Below are 24,046 nucleotides of genomic sequence, written 5' to 3' on the forward strand. Positions count from 1 at the left end.
AAAAGAGTAGGAGCTAGAAATAATGAGGCAAATATATTTGGAAAGTACAGTTTTGTACCTACCATAAATGTAGATGTTCGAGGATTCCATTGCTGCAGTCCTTACTATTGGGTATAGTCCGCATCCAGTCGGCCCGAATACCAGAGTATAAGGCTGACGTCGGTCAGGGCGCATTAGACTGACGTCAGTACGTCAGGGTACTAATGCGCATGACCGGCGTCATATCCTCAGTCTTTTCTTGCCCCAGATGTCAGAAGACCCTAAAAAGACAAGGCCCAAAATACCTGCACCAAAACATGAACAATATATACAAAAATATAAGCAGGTAAACCACCTACACAACCACCCCTAAACACAGAGGGGAAGGAGGGAGGGTAAATTGGACTGCAGCAATGGAATCCTCGAACATCTACATTTATGGTAGGTACAAAACTGTACTATGTTCTTCGCCTTCCATTGCTGCAGTCCTTACTATTGGGTAGAATCCCAAAGCAGAGGTAAGGGAGGCTGGCAAATCATAAAGAAGCAGGAGCTGACAACATGCCTTGCAAAACAGCTGTGGCAAAACCAGCCCTAGACTTAGAGTAGATAGGAAGGTGATAATGCTTAGAGAAAGTATGCACTGAACTCCAAGTAGCTGCTTCCAAAATATCCTTAGTTGCCACCCCCCGTAGAAATGCTGTTGAAGTGGCAGTAGCCCTAGTGGAATGAGGCCTAATCCCAGCTGGAACTTCCTTGCCATGATGGGAATAACAAAATGCAATGCAAAAGCCAATCCACCTAGAAATAGTTTGTTTTGACACAGGCTTGCCCTGCGAACTCAAAGCAAAAGAAACAAACAACTGCTGAGACTGCCTAAAATCCTTAGTCCTGCATAAGTAATAACGCAATTGCCTGTGTACATCTAAAGTATGCAAAATCTTTTCCCCTTTATTTTGGGGGTCTGCATAAAAGGTAGGCAAATGAATAGTTTGGTTTAAAGCCACACTAGAAACCACCTTAGGCATAAAGGAAGGATTAGTACGTAATGATACCCTATCCTTATGGAAAATCAAAAAGGGCTCGACTGCCATAAGGGCCTGCAACCCAGACACCCTTCTTGCAGAAGTAATAGCCAACAAAAAAGCAGTCTTCCATGACAAATATTTCAATTCAGCAGTAGCCGCAGGCTCAAAAGGTTGTAGAGTAAGTTTTTCCAACACAAAATTGAGATCCCAAGCAGGAGTAGGAGCTCTACGTGGGGTCTTATATTCAGAGCCCCTCTAAGAAACTGCTTGAACAAAGGATGCGAAAACAATGGTGGGTCACAATCATAGTGAGCTGAGATTGCTGCAGCATGAATCTTGATGGAAGAGAAGGACAGACCCTTGTCCAGTAACTCAGTAAGATATTGAAGAGCCATACTCAAATTAGGCTCAGAAATCTCCAAATTCTTTGCTTTACTCCAAAATAAAAATCTCTTCCATTTTGCTGTACACTTTCCTTGTACTAGGTCTTCTAGCTTCCATAATCACATTTAAAACTTGTTGAGGAAGTTGAGACCTGCTGTGTTTCAACACAGAATATGCCAGGCTGTCAGAGGAAGAGAGTGAAGCTTGACATTGAGCAGATGACCGTCCTGCTGGGATAACAGATGTGGAATCAAAGGTTAAGGCCATGGAGGCTTCTTTACCAGACTCCGTAGTAGAGGGTACCAGTGTTGCCGAGGCCAATCTGGAGCTATCAAAATCATCCTTGGCCTGCCCTGTCTGACCTTTAACAGTACCTTTGGAAGAAGAGGCAGAGGTGGAAAGGCATACAGATGAAGGTTTGTCCAACTGAAAGACAGAGCATCCACTTTCCAAGCTGTGTGATGAAACCCCTTTGTGCAAAACTGTGGCAGCTGGTGGTTCAGTGGAGAAGCGAACAGATCTATGTCTGGAGTTCCCCATGACACTGTCGATTTCTGAAATACATGAAGATCCAGTTTCCACTTGTGGGGATCCATGATTTGTCTGCTTAACACATCTGCTAAGGAGTTCTGTGCTCCTGGCAGAAACCTTGCCTGAAGAGTTAGGTGCAAGCGCAGCGCAGCCTCCCATAAAATCATTGCATGCCTGCATAGAGGATAAGAATGTGTTCCCCCTTGTTTGTTGAAGTACCACATGACAGTTGTGTTGTCTGTTAGAATCAACACCTGCCCTGGAAGAAGTAACTCCTTGAAAGCCAGCAATGCGAACTGGACTGCTAACATCTCCTTTATGTTGATATGTAGATGCTGTAGTCTGGCAGGCCACTTGACTTGTATCCACTTTACATTTAGATGAGCTCCCCAAGCAATGTCTGAGGCATCTGTCGGTAAAATCTGACTCGCCTCTGGCCGGGTCACAGAGAGTCCCTTGTTTAGGTGACATTCCTGAGCCCACCACAAAAATACTCTTTGAAGGCAAGGTATTATTTGAATGACAGTGTCTAAATCCTGGCAGTGCTGTGTCCATACATTTTTGAGAAACCATTGTAACTTCCTCATATGCAGTTTGGCATTGGGAAGCACCAGAATACAAGATGCCATGAACCCTAATGCTTGAAGGACTGTCTCTGCAGTCAGCACGGACTGATGAGATAGTTGATGGAAGTAAAATGACAGACTCTTTTGTTTGTCCGGGGTTAAAAAGGCCATCTGGGCTGCTGTATTCAGTCTCACACCCAGAAAGCACATGTCTTGAGAGGGTACTAGACTGGACTTTATTTCGTTCACAGAATACCCTAGGCATCTTAGCACTGCTATAAGATATTCCAGATGCTGTAGAAGGTCTTCCTTTTCGTGAGCCAGAATCAGGCAGTCGTCTAAATAAGGATAGATTTGAAGTCCTTGTAGCCTGAAGTAAGCTATCACTGGAGCCAGAACCTTTGTGAATACTCTGGGCGCAGTAGATAAGCCAAAGGGCAATGCAGAGAACTGATAATGAGAATCTCCAGCTTGAAACCGCAGATACTTCCTGTAACTTAGCCTGATATGCACATGAAGGTAAGCTTCCTTGAGATCTAAAGTTACCATCCAGTGATCTTTGCCCAGCAGGGGTAAAAGCTGTTGTAACGTCAACATCTTGAACTTGGGAATGTCCAGATAAGTGTTGAGGAGAGATAAATCCAAAAGCAGTCTCCACGTGTTCCCCTTCTCTGGTACTAGGAACATGCGAGAATAAAATCCTAGGCCCCTTTCTGACACAGGGACTGGTAGAATGATGTCCAACACCCATCTGTCTTGAGTAATTAAATCCCAATTTCCTTTGAAAAGAGACAGTTGTCCTTCCAAAGGAGCTGCCAGACGAGAATCTACTGGCAGTTGAAAAGGCAGGTCATTGGGTCTGTTTACGAAAGGACTGACCCCTGCCCTCACCAGAAGTCTGAGCAGGTGAACTCCCTGTTCTAGGCCTAAAAGAACCTTGAGCCCTGCCCCTACCACGACTAGACCTACCCCTAGACTGGGCATCCTAAGCAGGATATGTCCAACCCTTAGCAGGCCAATTTCTAGTAAACTTCTGTGGCTGTATCTGCAAAAATCTTTAACAGTTTGCATAGACTTAGCTTTGTCCTCCATTTTCTTCAAAACTGCTTCCACAGGTGAACCAAACAACACATCAGACTGTAAAGGAGCATCCAAAATCCTTGTCTTAACATGCTCAGCCAAATTTTGATCCCTCAACCAGGCATGCCTGCGAAGAACAGAACTAGTGGCAGCCACCCTCGAGGAGGCCTGCACAGCATCAAAACCACATTGCAAAGAATGCTTGCCCACTTGTTCAGACACATAAACTAAATCCAGCAAGTCTTTACAATCAATACCTTCCGCCAAAGCATCCACCTTAGATTTCAATTGTGAAAGGAGATAATTTTGATATTTCAGCATGTGAAACTGACAATTCAACGCCTCATGGCTAGAGTGGAAGAAGTATACACTTTCTTACCCCACCTATCTAACGCCCTTGCCTCTTTGTCAGTGGGAACAGGATTTGTAACCACAGAGGCCTTAACACCTTTAGGCCCCTGAGAAACAGTTTCTGGGTCCGCCCTAGGACTCTTAAACAAATACTTATGAGCTTCGGGCACCCTATAGTACCTATCAGGTTTAACAGGAGCAGGAGGCAAAGAATCAGGGTTCAGGGAAGCCTCTGCAAAAACATCTTCCACCACATTCAACACAGGAGGTATAGCTAAGGGCCTATGCTGGGGTATAAACAAGAATTCCCTAAGCCTCTTCCTGGAATCAGAGTAATCCTGGCCTTCCCATTTAAAGTGCTCCCTCATGGAATGCAGAGTTTCTGAAAATGAAAAATCCTCAGGAGGAGAAGCCGAAGGAGTGGCATCATCCACATCAGAATCAGAATAATGAGGATACTCCTGCAAATCTTCCGCAGAAGATTCAGAAGCCCCTGAACCCTGTTCAAAACTGTCAAACTCTGGTTCCACTCTAGGCCTCTTATCAGGAGGGCCCATAGAACCTCTAATCATAGTAATCAAATCTTCTGCCATTTTAAGCATATGTTTCTTAGGTACAGAACCCGAAGGCTAGGAGAAGCCCCTACTGAAGCTGAAGTTGGCCTACCTCTAAAAGAAGTTTTGGCAACAGAAGGAGAGGCTCTAACTACTTTGGGAAGAGAGGGAAGAATAGTTACCTGAGAAGCCCCCTCAGCCTGGCCTGCCTCCTGAGAGGGTACATCCTGTAACAGTAAAGTTTCTGCCTGAGACTCTATAGAAACTCCTGGCAAAACCTCTGGCTCCACTGAGCCATCTAAAGAACCGATGTCTGGGACTGCCGGTTCATCAACCCTAGGCTTCGCTGTTTTGTCCTTGCGCTTCTTGGATGAAGCGGGCGCCGGAGCAACCGACGGCATTTTATAATTGCAACGCTTCCCAAACACTAATCTGGCACAGTCTAACCTCCTCTTAATAGTGCGTTTGTTAAACTTAGCACAAGAGCGGCAACCAACAACGCCGTGCTCAGGCCCTAAACAAGGTATACATAATGTATGGTAATCCCTATGAGGTATTTGTTTCCCACAAGAAATACAGTTATTCACTTTTTCTGACATCTGGTTAAATACTGAGGCAAGAAAAAACCAAAATGTTCCCCAACGGGGTACTTAGCCAACTCTGATTCGGTCTGAAACTCCGGTTTCGGAAATATTTCAGAACGCCAACCTGCACTCGCAAAACTGCTTCTGCATCGGATCACGCGGCAAAAAAGACTGAGGATATGACGCCGGTCATGCGCATTAGTACCCTGACGTACTGACGTCAGTCTAATGCGCCCTGACCGACGTCAGCCTTATACTCTGGTATTCGGGCCGACTGGATGCGGACTATACCCAATAGTAAGGACTGCAGCAATGGAAGACGAAGAACATCAGGGAAAAAGGGATATAAAAGTAGAAAAGATAGAATGTAAATAATTATCGGTGCTAGCAGCAAGATCCAAGACACAGCTAGAAACATGGGAGCTGTAACCCACTCAGGTTAGCCAACAGCCTACAACCCCCCTCCAACTATATTTTTTCCTATACAGTTGGCCTTCACACACAGACTACCTATTCTCTCTTCTTGTATTATTGTACCCAACCCCCTCTCTCCTACAGCCTGCCCCCTTGTAAGTGGGTCCTGTTGCAATTAATTCACTGGCGACTAGGAGGCATCTTTCTTTACTGTTCAGTATCATAGACCCTGCATTTATCTCTCTACCAGACCCCCTAGCCCTACTTTAATGCTTTGTTTTTTGCTTCTTCTCTCCCTAGAACCTGTTCTGCACTTCCCTACACTTATCCCAGTATATACTTCTCACTACACCCAAACTGTCTTACAAGTCTAAGCACCTTGTAGTAACCTAACTCCTTTCTCCTGACTATACGTATGATACACTAGCCTGCTGACTTCCTTTAGCTTTCTCACACTACTAAACTTAATAAACTTACCTGCTTCTTTCTCCCGTACTACTGATTGTCTTCCTTGGGTGTCCACTCTCTTGTCTCTGCCCGCTCCATTCGCGCTCACTCCACTCACCTACTCTACCCCCAAATTCCACCCACCCCCAGTGCTCCTACATTTATTACGCTACTGGCCACACCCCTTCCTATCTTACCCAATCATGTAAGAACCTATCACATTGTCCACTGAACATACTACCACTAAGTAACTTACCAACCTCCACCCCCATTCACTTAAAGTGACATCACCCCCGCCCCTTACTAGCGCTAACTACCTATCTCCTCCTCACTCACCTCCCAACCATTACTATGTCCATAACAGTCATTCACTCACAACTAAAACTACTTATCTACCTAACACTATCTTCCTTTCTCATTACTACCTACCTTATAACCTACCTTGAATACCCACTTCACTCAACTATCCCTTTTCCCTCTAAACATACCCCACACCTAAATCAACTTTCTCCCAAACCTTCATAAATCTCAGTCCCCAACCCAACTACATACTAACCAATTACCATAAATTAGCCTTCATCAAATTAAGCAAACCAAAATCTAAAAAACTAACCAATATCTTTGACATACTTCTACACTCAAAAGATTTTAAACTCCTCCACTTACTATTAGATGGAGACATTAATCCAAACCCTGGCCCACACCACTCCAACACCACCAACTACATTAAGCAAGACAAATGTACATTTCTATCATCAACCACTGTCATCAACTCTCTCTATATTGCTCACCTGAATATTCGTAGTATTTGTAACAAAACTACTCAAGTCCATGCCCTTCTAGAAAACCATCAATATGACATTCTATGCTTAACTGAAAAATGGCTAAAGCCTTCCATCAAAGACAACAAAATTACTCCACCTGGGTATAACATCCTTAGACTTGATTGCACAGCAAAAAAGGGAGGAGGGGTAGCAATTCTCTATAAGGCTCAATTCCGAATCTGTACTATAGATCATACTCTTTGCCTTGATAAACAGGCAGAAGTTATCTGCTCCAAACTTCACATCAACAGTAGTAAAGCCATAAATATCATATGAGTTTATCTTCCCCCAGGAAATAACATCAACTCACTTGAATGCATCCTCAGTTCACTCTCTACCCATCTCCCACAAGAAACACTAGTCCTAGGCAATTTTAACATTGATTGGTATTCATGCAATAGTACAAACCCCAGCTCCCATATAAACCTACATGGCTTTACCCAACTAATATAGTCCTACCAGAACCAATATAACCAACAACAATGAAACCACCTTACACTGGATTCTTACTAATACTCCTCAACTAATCTACAAAGTAGGTATCCTTCCAGAAGACCTAAGCAACCATTCACTTACTTATGTCATCCGACATAAAACTAGCCTCAACTTACCTACCACATACAGAACACTTCACTCAAAAAAGCATTTCAACTCCAATCACTTTCTAGCTGAACTATTTCAAAATAACTGGTCCCCTCTAAAATATCTCCCACTTAATGAAGCAGTAGCATACTTCAACTCCACTTTCCTATCTATCCTAGATAACCATGCCCCAAGTCAAACTATTAGAACCAAGGCTAAACCTGCTCCCTGGCTAACCTACAACACTAGGCAGAAAATCAATCAAAGAAATAAATCTTGGGCGAAATGGTGCTCCACCAAGAACCCAACTGACCACCAAAACTTCAGACAACTTAGAAACAGTACAAAAAAAGCCATCCTGACAGATAAAAAAAAGCTACTACCTCCAATTTCAACAAACCTCCAAAAAGGAACCTAAAACGTTCTGGGCCAGTATGAACAATCTCCTATCCCCAGGCCAACCTATCACACCCAACCCTCAAGACTCTAACCCAGACAACCCCACACAAATAGCTAATGACTTCAATTCATTCTTCACTAATAATATCCAAACCCTTGCTAGTCACCTAACTCCTGACACCTCTAAGCTACTCTTACCTGCTATAAATGTATCTCCATCCTTTCATTTTCAACCTGTATCAATCTCCTTCATCTTATCACTGCTCACAAAGCTAAGACCAACCACCCCCTCTGCAGAAAAACTCCCAGCTGAATTCCTACAAATAGGAGCCAAGGCTATTTTCCTACCCCATCTCTATACTGATAAATCGATCCATTAATGAAGGAATTTTCCCCTCTATCTGGAAGATATCTCACATCATCCTTCTACATAAAGGAGGTAAATCTAATGACCTTTCTAACTTTCGTCCTATAGCTCTTCTATCACCTATAGCTAAAATCATGGAAAAATGTATCCACAAGCAGCTTCTTAACCACCTTCTACATCATAACCTACTTGCCAACTGTCAGCACGGCTTCAGACCCTTCCACAGCACTACCACTGCACTACTCTCCTTTACCAACACAATCAACTATAACCGCAACAATAACTACCTATCATCTGCAGTCTTCATTGACTTATCTAAAGCATTTGACATGGTTAATCATAAACTTCTTCTACACATACTAAAATCTCTCTCACTTGATCCTCCATCCATAACCTGGTTCACATCTTACCTAGAAAACCGCCAGCAAGCAGTTCTCTGGAAAAATGCATTATCTAATCTCCTTCCTATATCTTTGGGTGTACCTCAAGGCTCCATCTTAGGCCCCCTTCTATTTTCTGTCTTCATCAATGACCTACAATCTGCTATCCCAAAATCTACCTGCATACAATATGCAGATGATTCTACCATAGTCTGCTCTGCCAACTCACTAAATGAACTTCAGTCACTCACCCAAAAAGCTTTTACCACTGTTGAACAATGGTTCTGTGACCGCTGCTCACTTTAACGCCAAGAAAACCAAACTGCTACTGTTCTCACCTTCACGCAAAACTGCCCCACTCAATTTAACTCTTACTTCCACTGACAACACACTTATTTCTCCAGACTCGACAGCTAAACTATTAGGAATAACTATTGACAATAATCTCAGCTTTGACCCCCATATCAACAACACTATCAAATCTGTTAATAAAAAAATCGGATCCCTTTACAGAATAAAACCCTTCCCGACACCTGAAGCTAGGACCACCTTAGCCAGATCTCACCTTATCTCTACTCTCCTATACGCTTCCCCCATCTTCACTAATCTCTCCAAAAACAACCTCAAGAAACTTGCAACATCTTACCATAACACTGCTAGATTTGCCACAGGATCACCATTTAGAACTCATCATTGTTTGAACTTAAAACATCTAGGTTGGCTTGAATTTCCCAACCTACTCAGTCTTCATCAATTATTAATAGCACACAAGATCTTATACCAACCAACTAAAATTCCTATACTCTCTAACCTCATTTCACCATATAACAACCTGAAACATCTACGCTCTTCCAACAAACTACTGATTAATATAACCAAACCCTCTAACTCTGCAAGTGACTGTCTCTTTTCCAACTCCATTGGAAAAATGTGGAACAATCTGATATCACATCTCGATCATCCCTCCCTTTTTTTAAAAGACATTTGAAAGTTCATCTCAACAAACACTGGCTTTGCTCCTGCACCTACCCAGCTTAATCCTTCCACTTCCTCTATCCATTACTACCTCCTTAATCCTTACCATCTCTACTACCTTAGCTTTGTAAAGTCTACCTCATATATCAACTTTATAGAAATATGTTATCCCTCACATACTGTAGAACTAAAAAAAAAAAAAAAAAATAACATTCTGTTCATATTTGCTGAGTTGTGCTCTAACCTTATTTTATTAATATGCATATTCACTAGCTCTTTTTCTATATGTTTCTATTGTTGTATTGTATTGCCTGCCTATGTTTAAACTTTTATAATCATTGGAGCTTTTCTCCCCGGGCCTCTACTGAAAATGGACATACATCCAGCTAGACTAGCCCGGTCAACAAATGTTAAATAAATAAATAATAAAATAGCTACAATTAAGAGTAATCTACTGTTTTTCATCACTTTGTAGAAGTGCTAGAAAAGAAATAGTTGGAGATGTGCTGAAGAGCAGGTAGGAATTGTATATACACATTTGGAGATTCAATGAAGAAGGTGAGATCTAGGACAAGAATGCAACAGAATGTGAGAAAACGTGGAAGTATCAACTGAAAAACACAAGGAAACTAACTGTTGGGGCTTTCAGAAGACTAAGGAATTATTAACCCCAACAAAAGGGAACAGATGGTAACTGTATAGGGTGAGGTCAAACACTGCATTGCACAATACTGAAAGGACACACTAAAAAAAGAGGTAACAATTTACATTTGGGAATAAAAAGCTGCCCATGGAGGCAGTTGGGAAAGTACAGTTTTGTACACTTACCATAAATGTAGATGTTAGAGTGTGTTCACCGTTGCAGTCATTACATTTGGGTAATCTGCTGGCAGGTTGCCTTCAGTCGGGCCTGTATTCCAAAGTCTTGGGTCCTGTGTCGGTTGCCGTCTCCTCTTCCATGACATGAGGTCATCAGGGGTTTAAAACAAGCAGCGGACACCATTGTCTTTAGTTTTTCTTACCCCGGATGTCAGGTGCCCCCAAAAAGTAGCAAAAAAAAAAAAAAAAAAAAATATATATATATATATATATATATATATATATATATATAAACTATACATACATGCAACAATACAAACTTTACCTTCATCTACAAGCAAATACACCACATAGGTTGTAGAAGATAGTGAAGGAAAGAGAAACTCCAGAATAAAAGGGGGATGGCGGGGGGCGGGTAACCTGGACTGCAACAGTGAATACACTCGAACATCTACATTTATGCCAAGTGTACACAACTGTACTATGTTTTTTGTGTTTCGCTGTTGCAGTCATTACATTTGGGTAGAATCCCAAAGCTATGGATGGGAGGCTGGAACTAAACAGCATTAGGGGCGGCTATAAGGCCCTGCAGAACTGCAGTGGCAAAGCCTGCTCTGGACTTAAAGTAGAGAGGCAAATAATAATGCTTTGTAAAAGTGTGAACAGAACTCCAAGTAGCAGCCTCTAGAATGTCTTTGGTTGGTACTCCTCTGAGAAAGGCTGCTGATGTAGCTGCAGCTCTGGTGGAATGAGACCTAATGCCCTTGGGCACAGGTTTGCCATGGTGTAAGTAGCAGAAATGAATGCAGTGGCTTATCCACTTGGAAATAATCTGCTTTGAAATAGCCTTTCCTTCTGATCCTGCAGCATATGTCACTAGTAGCTGCTCAGTTTTTCTTAGAGCTTTAGACCTGCTCAAGTAGAATCTTAGCTGTCTGTGTACATCCAATGAATGCAGAATCCTCTCCCCCTTGTTCTGCAGATTTGGATAAAAGGTTGGCAGATGAATAGTTTGGTTAAGAGCCACACTGGAAACCACCTTAGGCATAAATGAAGGATTGCTCCTCAGGACACCCTGCCTGGGTAAAAAATGATAAAATGCTCCACAGCCATGATGGCCTGTAGCTCCCAGACTCTTCTTGCTGAAGTAATTGTCAGGAGCACAGCTGTTTTCCATAAGAACATTAGGTCTGCAGTAGCAGCTGCTTCAAATGGAGGCAGGGTGAGCTTTTCCAACACATAATTAAGGTCCCATGCAGGATTTGGTGATCTTATGGGAGGCCTTTTTGGCCCCTCTAAGATACTGCTTTAGTAAAGGATGAGAAAAGATTGGTGGCACTGTGTTGTAATGAGCCGAGATGGCGGAGGCATGGATTTTTATTGATGAAAAAGATAGGCCCTTGTCAAGCATCTCAGTTAAGTATTGTAAAATCTTAGGAATATTTGGCTCTGCTGTATCAATTCCTTGTGCTTGGTTCCAAGCAGAGAATCTCTTCCATTTATTAGCATAAGATTTTCTAGTAGTAGGCCTTCTGGCTTCCAAAATGACATCCATCACAGCTTTACTGAGAGGTGTTGTTTGAATAACTACATTATCAGCCATGCTGTCAGGTTCAGTGTTTGGAGCGGATTGTGCAGGATTTGATTGTTTTGCTGGGACACTAAGTGAGGTATTTGAGGTAAGTACCAAGCTGGGAATTGAGACATGTCCCTTAGGATTGGGTACCAGTACTGGCGGGGCCAGTCCGGGGCAATTAGTATCATCTTTGGTTTCTCCTGTCTGACTTTTAGTAATACCATGGGAAGAAGAGGCAGAAGAGGAAAGGCATAAACCAATTGAAGGATAGGGCGTCCACATTCCAGGCTTGCCCGTGATAAGTCCTTGTGCAGAATTTTTTCAGTTGATAATTGAGAGGAGAGGCAAATAGGTCTATGTCCGGTCTCCCCCATTTCTTTATTATCATGCTGAAGATTTGTGGATCTAGTGTCCACTCGTGAGGGTCCATAAGGTTTCTGCTTAAATCGTCTGCCAGGGTATTTTGCTTTCCTGGCTGGAACTGAGCTTGAAGATGCACTTGGTAAGTCAGGGCCGTGTTCCACTGTGCCATGGCCAGTCTGCAAAGGGGGTATGAGTGCGTGCCCCCCTGCTTGTTTATATACCACATCACCGTGGTGTTGTCCATCTTTATTAGTAGCTGTCCTGGATGAAGCAAGTCCTTGAAGGCTGTCAGGGCATTTTGAACAGCTAACATCTCTTTTTTGATTGATATGCAGATGCATTTGTTTTGGGGTCCATATGCCCTGAATGCATCTTCCCACCACGTGGGTCCCCCATGCATAATCTGATGAGTTTGTTAAGATTTGGCTGGCAAGGGGTAGAGTGAAAGCCCGTCCCATGTTCTGGTGACATGCCTTTGCCCACCATAGAAACTCCTGTTGTAGGCAGGGAATTAGAGGAATCATTGCTTCCAGACTGTGACAATGTTGACTCCATAAACTTTTTAGGTACCACTGTAGTTTCCTCATATGCAGTCTTGCATATGGAATCAGTAGGATGCAGGATGCCATGTACCCCAAAGCCTGCAGAGTTTGTCTTGCAGATAACTGGGCTTTTGCTGCCAACAGTTTGAAGTAAGTGGTCAGTTGCCTTTGTTTATCTGGCTTGAGGAAAGCCACCCGGGCAGTTGTATTCAAGCTTGCACCCAGGAATGTTATCTTTTGAGAGGTACCAGTTATTTTTTTTTGTTTATTGTGTACCCTAGGCATGTTAGAAGCCTTTTCACAAACGCCAAGTGCTGAAGAAGAATGTCCTTGTTCTCTGCTTGAATGAGACAGTCGTCCAACTAAGGATAACTTTGCATACTTTTTTGTCTGCAAAATGTAATTACTGGTGCCAGGCACTTTGTAAAGACCCTGGGCACAGTAGATAAGCCAAAGGGCAATGCAGAGAATTGGTAATGCATAGAGAACGAGCCTTGAAACAGAGGTATCTTCTGCACGTTTCCCTTATTGGGATATGCAGGTATGCCTCTTTTACATCTAATGTCACCAGCCAAGCGTTCTTGCCCAGCATGGGCAGAAGCTGCTGTAAAGTTAGCATTTTGAATTTTGGAATGTCCAGGTATGTGTTCAAAATTGGTAAGTCCAGTATTGGGCGCCAGGCCTCATCTTTTCTGGGTACCAAGAACAGTCGAATAAAAACCTTGTCCTTTTTCCTGTTCTGGTACTGGCTGAATAGCCACCATATTCATGAGGGACGTAACCTGTTTCCTGTGCCTCTGCCCATTGATTTTTTGGCAGATCTGGCCAACCATTTGAAATTGGCAGAGTATGGAAGTGGAATCTGTACCCCTGAGATACTATGTTTAGCACCCACCTGTCCTGGGTTACTAACTGCCAATTTTGAGCAAAAAGTGCTAATTTTCCCCCTAAGGATGCTGCCAAAAGGTAAGTGCTTGGTGATGGCAGAGGGAAGTCATTGAGACTGTTTTCTGCAGGTATGTGCTTTACCTCCTCCAGATTTGGAGGTAGAAGCACCCCATTGCTTTGACCTGAAAGAATCTTGTGCCTGGTATCTAGAACCTTTAGGGTGTCTGGATTTGCCCCTTTGAGCTCTGTTGGACACAGGAAAGGACCAATTTTTTGTAGGCCAGTGACTACTGAATCTTGGTGGCTGCACTTGTAATAAGTCTTTTACAGTTTGCATAGACTTAGCTTTGTCTTCCATTTTCTTTAAAACCTCTTCTGCCTTAATACCAGAGTATAATGCTGTAAAGGTGCATCCAGTAATTTAGCTTTAACATGATCAGCAAATTTTGCTCTTTTAGCCAGGCATGCCTCCTAATCACAGATCTAGTAACTGCGGCCCTGCAGGAGGCCTCTAAGGAATCAAAACCACATTGCAAAGTATGCTTTCCAACTTGTTCTGCTGCATGCAATAATTCCTGCAATTCTTTATTTTCTGCACATTCAGAAATCCTCACTTTCTGTTTCAGCAATCCCATAACATGTTGTTGATACTTGAGCATATGAAACTGGCAGTTTAAGGCCCTAATTGCCAAAGTTGCAGATGTATAAACCTTCTTTCCCCCATCTATCCAGTACCCTTGCATCTCTGACAGATGGGGTAGGATTTTTTGCTGTTGAGGCCTTAACCCCCTTTGGACCCTGTGAAATAGTTTCAGGGTCAGCAGCAGGGTTAGAAATCTTGACTCTCCCAGTGAAAATGCTCCCTCAAAGTATGCAAGGTTTCTCCAAATGAATAATCCTCAGGAGGTGATGCAGATGGGATAGATTCCTTTGCATCAGAATCCTCATAGGGAGGTATAGATAATTCCTGATCAGAAGAGGAATCAGAAGAAATGGAAAACTGATCTGAAGATTCATAATCAGTGTCTTGCCTAGGCCTCTTATCAGGAGGGGGTTGGGAACCCCTGATCAAGGTAATTAGGTCATCAGCCATTTTGATCATCTGTTTTTTGGGCATAGAGGCCTGTGCACGTGGCTCATGCATCAGGTTTTTTTGCTTTAGAAGTTGCTTTTGTCTTTGATTTTGAAGCTGGCATCGGTTTTATATAAAAATGTTGAGGCCTGAATACACCCTCAGAAGCCGGTGCCTGCTCAGCGGCTCCGCACGAATCCGAGGGAAAGACATCCGTGGGTACAGTACTTTGACAACCTTGCAGCATGCCGGACTCCACATGAATCTCGGTAGGGGCATGCGACTCGAAAGTAGCAGGTATCAGGGGCTGCGAAAGCGCCTCACTTTGTACCGTCGAACGGGCGACTGGCTTAGGAGAAGCTTCGTCATCGGTTTTGGACCTTGACTGTCCGTCTCTGTCCTTTTCTTTGCGTTCTTTTGTGTGCTCCAGTAGTCAGATTGCTTAACAGTGCGTTGGTTAAATCTAGCCCAAAACCGACAGCCAGGCACCTAGATCAGGGCCTAGGCAAGGAATACAATATAAATGAAAATCCTTATGAGGTATTTGCTTCCCACAAGTAATACAATTATTAACTTTTTCTGACATCGGTATGGAGCAAGAAAAAAGTTTCCCCAACGGGGTACTTAGCTTTAGTGAAGACTTCGGTTCTGAAACTAGAAATTTTCAGGAGTCGGCCAACCGGCACTTGCGAACTGCTTCTGCTTCGGGTACCGCACAGCAAGAAACACTGAAGAAAATGGCATCGGCTGCTTGTTTGATACCCCTGACGACCTGACATCATAAAAGAGGAGACAGGAACCGACGCAGGACCCAAGACTTGAATTCAGGCCGACTGACGGCAACGTGCCAGCAGATTACCCAAATGTAATGACTAACAGTGAAACACGAAGAACATATACATATGGCTTAAGGCTGAAGAGAGACCTGGAAAGTTTGAAAGGATCTGCTAGGGAGGGACAAGTAGGGCAGTAATGCACAAAAGTAAAAGAGTGCAAGTACAGAGCAGAACACAAATGTAGAGGTAACACAGGATACACAAGGGAAGACTATGGGAACAGAGATTTATAAAAATAGTTAAGTTTGACCCTCCAAATAATGCACAGACACGCAGAAGGTAATCTTCAACTAAATAAGGAATGCATTTACTGCATGAACACTAAAGCATATTTAGACTATGCTGTAGGAATTGAAATGCACCTGTCTAACATCTACTATATTCATGACAACTCTATTACTTATGACAAAATACATACTTAGTCTTAAAATATTCAGAGTTAACAAATAATTGACTAAATCTGACATCAGGATCAACTGTATGTTCAAAATGAAGAAATTAAGATAATTCCTAATGATATTTCAATCAAAGAACTCATCAGAAACAGAAGCTGGGTATGAAAAAGCCATAATGCAGCACAAGACAGCAATTTTGTCTTCACATTTACTAATTGATGTTCAGAACTAATTAGTGTGCAGAAGTTGAACTGATACTCCTACTATTGTTAAGTGCAAAAAAATCATGAAGGGAAACTAATATTTGTTTTTAAAAAAGTACAGTGCAAAGTAAGCCACAATTTAAGGCATTTGATGCATGAACTCTAAATCAAAGCCACTTTAAACCGTGACATTTGGGAAAGTTAAACTGAGCATAAAACCAATATTAAGTTCATTTTCCACCATGATATAAACCTAAAACAAGCATCTTACCTCTACGTTAGCATTTTGTTGATCTGACAGGATTGAAAGCTACAGAAAAAAAAATAAATGAATTGTCATTCATTGCATTTAAAAATGACAGACATCCTTTTAATATGCACAACACTCCAAACAATAAAAACTGCACATTTTAAGTTTCAACTCAGCAACAAAACACAAAAAGTGGAACACCTTACTGGAAAAGATGCTTTTCTTCATTTAAGTAAAGGTTGCTGAGAGAAGAAAGATCTAGTATTAGCTGGTCACATGCTGTACACTAGGAGTGAACAGAATAAAAAAATATCAACAAAACCCTTGCAAGTATTTCTGTACCATATCACAGTTTCATCTGGCATTTTGTTGATCAAGGATGCAACCATTAATACCATACCTTAAGAACTGCATATGCATCAAACCCTAACATAACAGCATAAAAAAATAAACATTCTAGGTCAACTAAATGCCAGATGAAACCACGACACGGAATAATATCCAAACAGGAGGGAGCAGTTACAGATGGGTATGGACAGCACAGTAGCCAATAACATCCAAAACCATGAAAGTCAATAAACCTTAATTTACAGACATGCACAATTAGCGTAAACAGCCTTGAGCCAACAGTAGACATTCTCCTGGTTTCATACTGCTGAAACTTTTGGAAATACCTCAGGCAGGCATACTAGGCCACTTAGTCTGATTAAATAAAATATACTCACTAATCCGAAGTAAGCAACAGAGGTGTAGATAGTTGTTTTGGCATTCAGTGCTATCTCCCAATCTGGGAAAAAAAGGCACTTCCTCACGGACTTAAGGAGGAAAAAAATACTACAGGCTTCCCATCCATTTGAAGCAGAGTTCTTCCATAACCCAATTCAAGTGCAACTTGGACCAGTGGACTGGAAATTTACCCCTCGTCTGGCACCTAGGCCAGTTTTATAAAGAAGCAGTCTATAAATGCTTGACCACCCATGCCCAGGCATAAATATACACCTTAAAAAAACCCTAAGTTATCAACACCGGTCAAACACATTTGGAAAGCATAGCTAAGCTTAAAAAGGCCCCCGTCATTATTCAAGTAATTACCTATGAACCTATTTAAAAAACTGCTTGCTACATTTGCAAGCACTTGCCACACACACACACACACACACACACACACACACACACACACACACACACACACAGCACTAAAACACTATTTTATATTACTCGTATTTGTTAACTGGGATACAGCACTGATCTCCATGGACCTTTTTCAGACTCAGCCTTGGAGCTCTATCTAGTTAAGTGACTTGCTCAGTCACATAGTAAGTCAATGGAGTCAGAGGGAATCAAACCCTGGACCACAAGAAACCACTCTCTAACAGTCCCTTAATCCGCTGTGCAGACTACCAAAGGCTCTAATGTTTTATGCTACTTCAGTTCTAACTGCAACTGATGAATGCTGGTAATGCATTGAAAATGGATTAGCATCTGCTGATTGCCCTCCCTAACAGTTTGCATCAGGGGTGGCTGCCCCTTGAACCCATACCCAAGCTAAACCTTGGATTAGCACCACCACAAATGACTCGAATGTTATGAAGTCTGATCTGCCTAAGTTCAGGGAGCTTGTGGGTCATGCAAAGTATGACATCCATTCAAGCACAACTCAGTTTGCTTTCAGTCTGCCAATTACTTTTGTATGAATGCCAACAAATGTGGCAATGCAGGATTGTTTTATTTATTTGACATATATTTACTGCGATGGTCCGACTGGGTTAAATAACCCATCATTAGCAAGGACCTGGGAATAAAAGCTCCACATTTAAATCTTTGTTACACTTACTATACACAGTTCCACATTTATAACGTTGGTTTCAAATGGTTACATATATAGGAATACAGCAATGGATGAAATACAGGTAATCATTTAGGATTACTTTTATAGTAATCGTATTTATAGTTTACTTTGGTACACAAATTGAAATAAGCTTCTTAGAGTAAACAGTATTTGCTTTGAGTGTGTCAGTCGTGACACAGATTGCAGACAGCTCTTCAATCTTGTAGCCCAAGCAGGTATGACCCTAGCCCAGAGCATCCTGCCATCGCCCAGAATGATACCACAGTACAGGGACAAAATGATTGACTTCAACAACTGGCTAAGCTTCTGGTGTCATTTTAAGGGGATCCAGTATCTGTCTGCCTGGGACGACATGGTCAAAAGACCACGATGATTTGCCAGAGATGGCCTGCACCTGTCACCCCTGGGATTCCGGATACTGACTAAGGCTCTAGCTGCCCCTATAGTGCCTTTTTTAGGCAAGGTTCAAATGACAAATTCACCACTGTAACAGGAAAAGGCAAGCAAAAACTGAGGGCAATGCTACTCAGTGCTAGAATGCACTCCCTCGAGGCACTCCTTAAAATGGAGAATATTGATATCTGTGCAGTGACTCAGACCTGGTTCAAGGCTCCAGAGAGCACCCCTGCATTACCAGGCTATAACTCATACTACACTTTTCGGCCACCTAACCATATTCATTAAAGATATCTACACCTCCAGGCTAGTTGCTCAGCATAATGCATCCGAGGTTATCCACGTGCAACTAACTCTGGGCAAAACTGCAATCCAAATTGTAGCTTGCTACAGGTCCCCCCACCATGCCCCAGGATTCCCACTCCTCTTTTCTTGATATACTGGAAAATATTAGTATTCAATCAAACACCCTAATAATGGGCGATTTCAACTACCCAACCATTAACTGGAAAACTACTCGTGTACCAACTCTTGAGCTCAACGGTTTCTGGAATTCATAAATTCCAATACCCTGCATCAACTTATCCACACCCCCACCAGGGGCAACAATATCCACTAGTACACTAATAGACATATGCTAAACAAAGCAATACTGTCTCACAATGAAAACAAACTTGGCATTGCAAATTACCATCAAGAGGAAGCTTTTTTACGCACACAACATGAATGCTGACTTCTGCTTCATACCAGAAGACACGTACATTTCTTTCGTAGACTAATACTTTTGAGAAAAATGAATCCCTTACTTCTTTGTAACAGGTAAATCTACAAACAATACTGGTGTTATAATTGTAATGAAAAAGGTATTTTGTTTTCCAAGTGATGACTAAAGATTTTGTTGACACATTTTATCACAGAATACACAAGCCTGATATTATCTCACCTTATTTTTTTTATCCATTTATATGCACCTGGTTTGGATAGTTTTAGTTTGCTTAGTGTTCTTCTAATAGAACTGCCCATGTTTAATATCCATAACATAATATTATGCAACCCCTTTCCCCTACTGACAAACTCCAGAACATCATCAATGTACTGCTAATGAGATACTTTACTGCTTTTCAATTTTACTAATGTTTTTGACCTCTGCAAACCCCACTGGCTACTAGATTTTATTGATGTTTTAGAACTGCTGTTGTTTTTGTTGTTCGTTAATGACCTCTCTTGGGACCTCACATAACTTAACTGTATTATGTGTGCTGACAATAGTGTCATTACAAAATCAGGCAACACATCAAATTCAGTGAATAAGGAACTACAGAATGGTTTCACCTGACCCTGCAAATGGATAACAACCAATAACTAATCATAAATACTATAAAAAAACTAACATGATAATAGCCCACCTTCTTCAGCATGTGAATACTTTATATATCTATCTATATTTGATTACTGGAGTAGAGCACTGATGAATATTGACCATTTTCAGGTTCAACCTGCTGAGCACTGGATCGAGATGTTAAAGACATCTCTAAAATAGATCCAAGTGATACTTATACTGCCCATTACTACATCTCAGAAATCTCTAAGCCTAATGGTAGATCTAAGTTTATACTTCCATAATCATAGGAAAATAAAACACGGTCTCAGCTTAAGCTAACTTACAAAATATCCAATTTACTTGCTTCAGAAAACAGAAGGGCTATTGTTGTCAGTATGCTCCTAGACTGGAATATGCTTTCCCAATTACTTCATTACTCTCTGCATAGAACAATGCATTAATTCAGACTGCTGCAAAGAGAATTCTCAGATTTATAGACTTTATTAAACAAAGAGAGCATAGCCGCGGTGGTGCAGCGGTAGCATTGCCTCACAGCAAGAGGTTCTCCCATTCGATTCTCGGCTGGAATGTGGGGAGTGCCTTCTGTGTGGCATCTGCATGTCCTCCCTGCGGTTGGGTGGCATTCGAAAGACATGCGTAAATGGGCATGCCTTCGTTGAAGGTTGGACATCGAGCAGGCAACTCAGCGTTCATGAAAATCTACTGCCAATCATTAGCGGACCGGAGTTCCGCTGTGGCGACCCACAACCGGGAAAAGCCGAAAGACAAACAACTAAACAGAGAGCATCACTCGCTTACTCTATCTAAACGCAACCGGCTAGCAGTTAGTGCAAGAGGCATGCATCTATTCAATACGTCAAACTTCACAATACGTAATGATTTTGGTATTGCTCTTCCCTAAAAGACTCTCGGAAAGAGAACATATGTACACATTATGAAATACAAATGATTCTTTTAAATTTAACAATAGTGAAAACCTTCAAAAAGATAACACCAGTTGCTCAAAAGTGGAATACAAGATGTTCCACTATCTGCCGCATCGCAAGTGCACACAAAGCTGGAAGCGCACTACTTTACATTCTGAAAACCACCCAGAAAATATTTCCAAGCCACTTACATTATTGTTTTAGCTACAGTAAAGTGTTTTTGCTACAAAACTGCCATATTGCACTTATTAATAGACTACTAATGGGCATGACAGGCAGTAAGTAGGCAATCTAATCAAACATAGTGTATGCAAGAAAACAATTATCTCAAAATAAAGTGTGGTTTTTCCATTTATGAAAGAGTACCACCTTATGTCTCAGTTGCTATGGTCCGTGCAGAGTGCTCAGAATTTTTTTCATTCGGTTTGGCACAGTTTTGTCTAGACTCACTGATAAAATTAAGAAGTTCAGGCTTGTTATATGTACACTGCTACCGGGAACCACTAAACTAAGGTATATAAAGATCTGTTACAACTGGCCATATGGAATCTAGTATATTAAGCCTATTACGCAAAACAAAAAACACAAGTCTCTCTACTTTGACTTCATTGCACAAGCTGATAAATGTAAATTAGATTGACTGCATCCCACTGCTTCCAAATGGTTTTTACAAATGGGAAAAATAAACAATCTGACTGCCTGACAATAAAACTACACATAGTTGTATATACTTTTCCTCTTTACACCTCTCCAAATACAGCCTCGTGGTATCCAGTCCATAATGTACATACCAGCAATCAGAAAAAACTAGTAGAGTATGACAAAATGCATTTAGCTTCCTTCCTGTAAATATGCACATAAAGTCAAATGTATACAATAACCAACATGCCAGATGCTGGAAGTACTGACCACTATAAGTGGCTATATGTATTACTATGACTACCATAAATTCACAGCCGTAATGCAATTTAATGGAAGTGTGTTGCCCTTCAAGATACTACCATCCTGTTCAGCATTCACACTGGTTACTGGATTCTCCCTAAATAGTTAAAAGTTTTTTTCTGGGACTTCCCTGTGGTATTTACAGCCTTTACCTTAAAAAAGAGCTTAGAGGTTAACCCATGAACTTCTGCCTGACTAAATGATTCAACAATAGCAATCAAACGATAACTACAGATACACTAAGGGAATCAAACCCACGATTGCAAAATTTGTCTCAATTCATTTTCAATTCATCACCTTGGCCAAACTTGCCTAGCTCTTGAAATCAGCCCATTTAACTTGAGACAACCACTTTGTGGTGATTCTTCTTTTGCCACGATAAGATCATTTAATTTGCAGACAGCCAGGAAGATAACCAGAGTTCCCGCTCGCATTTGAACAAGCCAGCGAGCTGAGCTCAATTCTGACAGGCTGGTAGCCTAGCTGGAAATGTGTTAGTGTGTGCACATGAGCCCTTGAGCTCAATTCCGACAGGCCGGTAGCCCTGATGGAGCTGACATCATTGCACACGTAATGACGTCAGCTCAAAAAGTGAAAAAAAAAAACCTAAAAAAGAAAAAACGGAAATGAAGGGGTGCCCATTATTTGGAGCCAAAAACTCGGTAAAAAACAAGTAATTTGGTACGGTTTGGAGGTATGGAGATCCCTTGTTTTGTGAGATTAGATCCACCATGTGAGGTCATTTGTGATTTCTTCTGCATTTAGCCAGGGGCAGAGGGAACCAGTGCTACTGCGGCCAAAAGGGAGTCACCACCAAGATTTTGGGAACATCCTGTTGAATTCTGAACAGGACTTTCAGATTGACAGGAAGGGGAGGGGAGGGAATGCTTAAAGAAACTTCCCCTTCCCAGAAAATGACAGGGCATCCACCTTCCATACCAGAACACCTGGGTCTCTGGCACAAAACAGAGGAAGTTGTCTGTTCAGAAGGGAAGCAAAAAGATCCACTTGAGGAGTATCCCACTGGTGGATAATGTCCAGAAATACACTCCTGTGAAGCACTCATTTGTGGGACAGAGTTAAGGACCTGTTTAGACTGTATACCACAATGTTCTGACTGGAAAGCTTATAAACTGCCTGAAGAGTCACTTGATACTTGACAGCAAGATCCCATAATAGAAGTGCCAAATGTCAGAGAAGATAAGATTTTGTTCCTCCATGTTTGTTAATATACCATATCACTGTGATATTGTTTGTGAACATCTGGAGAGGCCCTGGAGAGAAAGAGAGTAAGAAAGGCCTGAAGAGCCAACAGCTCACGTCTCTGACACTGATGTGCTCTTCTGCTGACAAGGCAATCACAACCCCTGAACTTTTAGGGAGCCAAATGTTGGCCCCACCCATGTCTGAAGCTTCTGCGAACAATTCTAGAAAGGGAAGAGAAGGATGGAAAGGGATCCCTGGATTCAGAGACAGTTGTTGAATCCATCAGTGAAGTTCCTGTCTGAGACTAGGAAGAGGAGGAACTACAGAGTCTAGCGGATATGCATGTTGAAGCCACTCTGACTTCAGAAACCACTGAAACTCTCTCATGTGAAGTTTGGCCAGAGGGAGCATTAGAATGGTGGATTCCATGAAACCCAGAGTTCTCAAACTCCCTGACGGTAATGAAAGTCAGAGGAAGAAAAGTTTGAGAGAAAGAAATGAAAGTTAAGGCCTTTGGAGGGGGCAGGAAAGCCAGCACTGGTACCATCTGAATCCTGCAACCCAGAAATACATGATCCTGAGAAAGTGTTTGAGAAGACTTTTTGAAATTTATAGTGAACCCCAGACTATGAAGAAGGAAAAAGCCAAAATCAAGATTTTACATAAGTGTCTCTGGAGAGCAAAGCTGAATTAAACAGTCATCCAAATGTAATATTTGGATCCCTTAAAGCCTGCATAAAAAGCAATAACAGGGGCAAGGCATCTGGTGAAAACCCCAGGGCCAATAGAAACGTCAAAGGGCAAAACAGAGAACTGAAAATGCCAGGAAGCAACACCTAAATACAAAAACTTCCTGAAAAGAGGATGGATCAGAAAATGGAGAAAAGCATCCTTGGAATCTAGACACACAATATAGGCCTGAGGGAGCAAGAGAGGAAACAGAATCTGAAGAGGCAACATCCGAAAGGAAGGCACTCTTCTATGTTAAGATGAGAA

At 41.9% G+C, this 24,046-nt stretch overlaps 1 protein-coding gene across 1 annotated transcript in view; it reads right to left on the reverse strand.

The window, feature by feature from the left end:
• The window catches only part of XPOT (exportin for tRNA), a 3,393,313-nt gene that overhangs the window by 2,185,824 nt on the left and 1,183,443 nt on the right, over positions 1–24,046 (reverse strand). The window contains exon 10 of the mRNA XM_044088045.1: positions 16,411–16,449. Coding sequence (XP_043943980.1) covers positions 16,411–16,449 — 39 coding nt within the window. The remainder of the gene's footprint in view (positions 1–16,410; positions 16,450–24,046) is intronic.

Source organism: Protopterus annectens, chromosome 11.part0, assembly GCF_019279795.1.
Source record: "Protopterus annectens isolate FY-2018-M chromosome 11.part0, PAN1.0, whole genome shotgun sequence".
Classification (NCBI taxonomy): domain Eukaryota; kingdom Metazoa; phylum Chordata; order Ceratodontiformes; family Protopteridae; genus Protopterus; species Protopterus annectens.